The sequence below is a fragment of the Aureococcus anophagefferens genome (assembly GCF_000186865.1).
Source record: "Aureococcus anophagefferens unplaced genomic scaffold AURANscaffold_2, whole genome shotgun sequence".
Taxonomy (NCBI): domain Eukaryota; class Pelagophyceae; order Pelagomonadales; family Pelagomonadaceae; genus Aureococcus; species Aureococcus anophagefferens.
In genome coordinates this window covers 2,602,125-2,606,880 of record NW_008705562.1, presented here as the reverse complement: position 1 = coordinate 2,606,880, position 4,756 = coordinate 2,602,125, and the positions used below count along the sequence as shown (strand labels likewise).

At 72.2% G+C, this 4,756-nt stretch overlaps 1 protein-coding gene across 1 annotated transcript; it reads left to right on the top strand.

The window, feature by feature from the left end:
* Positions 1 to 736: 736 nt before the first annotated feature.
* Positions 737 to 4,498, top strand: AURANDRAFT_20001 (hypothetical protein; the record flags this gene model as incomplete). Its single annotated transcript, XM_009035051.1, has 1 exon — positions 737 to 4,498. One exon carries the CDS (start codon positions 737 to 739, stop codon positions 4,496 to 4,498), a length of 3,762 nt encoding a protein of 1,253 aa, XP_009033299.1.
* Between the last annotated feature and the right edge of the window lie 258 nt (positions 4,499 to 4,756).

The window sequence follows — 4,756 nt, the reverse complement described above, 5'->3', positions numbered from 1 at the left end:
GCTCGCCGCGGAGAACAAGGACCGCAAGAAGGGCGCGAAATCGGACCTGCTCGACTGGGACGCGACGTCGTCCGCGCCGACGCGTTCGCCGCGGTCCCAGTCCTACGGCCCGCCGCCGCCGAACCCGGACGCGGCCGCCGAGCAGTACATCGCGAACAAGGCCGCCGCGCGCCGGAACAAGGCCGCCAAGGGCGGCGGCAACCCCATCGAGTGGACCGACGGCATCTCCAAGCCCATCAGCGACGAGAAGAGCGCCGTCCCCAACCCGAGCGCCGCCGCGGCCCAGTACCTCGAGAACAAGGCCGCGGCGAAGCGCAACAAGGCGAACAAGGGCGGCGGCAACCTCATCGGGCACGCATGAGGGCGACCGCATCGCCGCCGCGCCGCCGCCGCGCCCCCGCCCTCGCCCTTTCGTGTCGCGCGCTTTTGAGTAGATGATCCGTCCGTGACCGGTACCGCCTGAGGGTATTGTTGATGCCAAGATGCAGTGACTCAGTCGCAACACAGAGCGGTGACCTCAGCTCTGCCTCTGCCCGTGTCCGCCGTGCGACGTGCTTCGCAGCGCGACCTCGAGTCGTCGTCGCCTCGCCACACCGTAGCTAGCTCTCTGACAGCGTCGGACGACACACCGTCGCCAAGAAACGCCGCCATGTGCAAGGCCACGGAGCTGCCGGAGAAGAAGGCGATCCTCGAGGACGTCGAGGCGCCGCCGGCGCCCGCGTCCCCCAAGCGCGCCATGCACCTGCTGCGCTACGCGACCTGGGGCGACCTCGGCCTCTTCTCGCTGGCCATGGCCACCGTCACGATCTCCGGCGCGAACCAGCCCGCGCAGCTCATCATCTTCGGCAACCTCATCGACTCGTTCAACGACGACAACACGGCCAAGGCCGTGCGCCTCGTCCACTTCTTCGCGCTCATGTACGCGCTCGTCGGCGTGCAGCAGCTCATCACCATCACGATCCAGACGGCGCTCGCGACGCGCGTCGCCGCGAAGCAGGCGCGGCGCTGCCGCGAGCACTACTTCGCGGCGCTGCTCCGGCAGCCCGTCGCGTGGTTCGACGGCGAGAACCAGGGCGCCGTCGGCGCGTCCGTGCTCGAGTCGACGCTGGCCATCCAGGACGGTTTAGGCGAGAAGTTCACGACGGGCCTCCAGGGCGTCCTGGCCTTCGTCTTCGGCGTCGCCGTGTCGCTCTACTACGCGTGGTCGCTGACGCTCGTGACCATCGGCGCGCTGCCGATCATCGTCGCCCTCCTCGGCGCGGCGGCGGCCTGGCAGAAGAAGTCGAACGACCGCGCGACGGCGGCGTCCGCGGAGGCGTCCGCGGCCGCCATGGAGGCGCTGACGAACGTCCGCACCGTCGCGGCGTTCGGCGCGGAGCAGCTCGAGGCCGACAATTACCGCGCCAAGTGCGCCGAGGCCGCCCGGGAGTCCCTGGGCTCCGCCGTGGCCACGGGCCTGAACGGCGCGTTGGTCGCGGCCATCCTCTACAGCACGTGGGCGCTCGGGCTCTGGTACGGGTCGTACCTCATCCGGTCGGACATGGCGGACCGCGACGAGTGCAACTATCGGGTCATGGAGGACGGCGACGTCCGCGAGCCGGCCAACGACTGCGTCACGGGCGGCGACATCATGACGGCGTTCCTCTGCGTGTTGTTCGGGGGTTTGGCGCTGCTCCAGGCGCTTCCCGGCATCGCCGCGTTCACGCTCGCGACGGCCGAGGCGCGCAAGATCTTCAAGATCATCGACGACGCCGAGGTCGCGGCCGAGGCCCACGCGGCGGACTCGAAAGCCAAGGCCAGGGAGGCGTCGGCGCCCGCGGGCGCCGTCGCCGGCGGCGCGATCGCGTTCTCCCGAGTGACGTTCGCGTACCCGACGCGGCCGGACCGGCCCGTCTACGCCGGCCTGACCCTGGCCGTCGACGCGGGCCAGACCTGCGCGCTGGTGGGCCCCTCGGGCTGCGGCAAGTCCACGGCCGTGTCGCTGCTGCTCCGCTTCTACGACGTCGACGGCGGCGCGCTGCTCGTCGACGGCGTCGACGCGCGGACCTGGGACGTCGCCGCGCTCCGCGCGAAGATCGGCCTCGTCGCCCAGGAGCCCGTGCTCTTCAGCGGCACCATCGCCGACAACATCGCCCACGGCCGCGCGGGCGCGGGCCGCGCGGACGTCGAGCGCGCCGCGAAATTGGCGAACGCGTTCGACTTCGTGGGCGCGTTCCCCGACGGCTTCGAGACGGAGGTCGGCGACTGCGGCGTCCAGCTCTCGGGCGGCCAGAAGCAGCGCGTGGCCATCGCGCGCGCGCTCGTCCGCGACCCGGAGATCCTCGTGCTCGACGAGGCGACGTCCGCGCTCGACGCCAAGTCGGAGCGCGTCGTCCAGCGGGCCATCGACGACGTCGTCACGGCCCAGAGGCGGACGACGCTCGTCATCGCCCACCGCCTGTCCACGGTGCGCCGCGCGGACAAGATCGCCGTCTTCGCCGACGGCGCCGTCGCCGAGGAGGGCACGCACGAGTCGCTCATGGACGCGCGCGGCACGTACTACGCGTTGGTCGAGGCGCAGCTCCACGACCCCACGGGCATGGACCGGTCGCCGTCGTCGGAGGCGCTGGCGGAGCACGCCGCCGCCGAGGACGTCGTCGTGGCCGTGCCCGTCGAGGCCAAGGAGAAGAACGACGATACCAAGGTCGCGCCGGAGGACGCCGCGAAGGACGACGTGTCCGCGTCGTCCGTCGTCGGCTGGCTCTGGTCCGTCGCCGACGGCGACCGGCGCTGGGCGGGCCTGGGCTGCCTCGGCGCGGGCATCGGCGGCGCGACGCAGCCGCTGGTCGGGTTCCTCATGGCCGAGTTTATCACGGCCTTCTTCAACACGGACCGGCGCGACATGCGCCGCGAGGCCCAGTTCTGGGCGCTGATGTTCGTCGCCATGGGCGGCGGCGGCGCCATCGGCGAGCTCTTCAAGTCCTACGGGCTCACGCGGGTCGCCGAGCGCGTCGTCCGCGACGTCCGCGCGGCGTCGTTCGAGTCGATGATCCGCCAGGCCGTCGGCTGGCACGACTCGCCGACGACGACCGCGGGCGCGCTCGCCGCGCGCCTCGCCCAGGACTGCTCGGCCGTGCGCGCGCTCGTCGGCCAGCGCATCGCGCTCTCCGTGGCGATGCTCGTCATCGTGCTCGGCGGTTTGGCGTTGAGCTTCGACGCGTCGTGGCGCCTCACGCTCGTCACGCTGGCGATCATCCCCATGATCGTCGCGCCCATCGCGATCACGGCGACCTACGTGGCCAAGGTCGCCGAGGCGGCGAACGAGTCGCTCACGCGGGCCGGCGGCGTCGCGGCCGAGGCCGTGCTCCACGTGCGCACGGTCCGCGCCTACGGCATCGAGGCCGCCGTGACGGCCAAGTTCGACGAGTTCCTCGCGCTGCCGGAGCAGCAGGCCATCCGCAAGGGCGTCGCGGGCGGCCTGGGCGCGGGCGTCGCCGCGGCGACGATCCTCTTCGGCGCGGCCTTCCAGTACTACATCGGCGGCCTCTTCTTCCGCAAGGGCTGGGTCGAGTTCGGCGACCTCATGACCGTGCTGCTCGTCGTCATCTTCATGGCGTTCGGCATCGGCGCGGTCGCGGGCGACTCCGTGGACAAGGCCGAGGCCATGGCGTCCGCGAAGAAGGTCTTCGCGCTCGTGCACCGCGAGAGCGCCATCGACGCGCTCGCGCCCGAGGCGGGCGCGAACGCGACGCTCGCCGCGGCGTCCGGCGGCCTCGCGGTGACCTTCGACGCCGTCGAATTCGCCTACCCGACGCGGCCGGACCGGCCCGTCTACGCGGGCCTCTCCCTGACGGTGAACCCCGGCGAGACCGTGGCCTTCGTCGGCGAGTCCGGCGCGGGCAAGTCGACGGCGGTCCAGCTGCTGCTGCGCTACTACGACTGCGACGGCGGCCGCGTGCTCGTCGACGGGTTGGACGTGCGGTCCGTCGGCGTCAAGAGCCTCCGCGCGTCCATCGGCCTCGTGTCCCAGGAGCCCTGCCTCTTCACGGGCACCATCGCCGACAACATCCGCTACGGCAAGCCGGCCGCGACGGACGACGAGGTCGAACGGGCCGCGAAGCTCGCGAACGCGTTCGACTTCGTGGGCACGTTCCCCGACGGCTTTCGCACGGCCGTGGGCGCGCGGGGCGTCCAGCTCTCCGGCGGCCAGAAGCAGCGCGTGGCCATCGCGCGCGCGCTCGTCCGCGATCCGCGGTGCCTCGTCCTCGACGAGGCGACGTCCGCGCTCGACGCCAAGTCGGAGCGCGTCGTCCAGGACGCCCTCGACGCGCTCCTCGCGACGACCAAGTGCACGACGATCGTCATCGCGCACCGGCTGTCCACGATCAAGCACGCGTCCAAGATCTGCGTCTTCGGCGACGGCGTCCTCAAGGAGGAGGGCCCCCACGAGGCCCTCATGGACGCGCGCGGGCCCTACTTCGGGCTCGTGTCCCACCAGCTCGGCGGCGACGCCAACTAAGATACATGCCGGGGCCGCTTCCGCGCCGGCGTCTGCGGGAACGCGCGCGCGACCTCCGCGGCGTCGAAGGCCTTCGTCCCCTCGAGGTCGCGGACGACGACGCAGGCGCCGTAGAGGCGGCCGACTGCGGCGACGACGGCGGCCTCGAGGCCCTCGACGAGGTCCGCCGGGCAGTAGCCGTCGAGCGTGCTGCGGGCGATCGTGACGAGGGCCGGCGGCCGCGCCGCCGTCGGCGCGAGCGCGGCCTCGAGGTCGGCG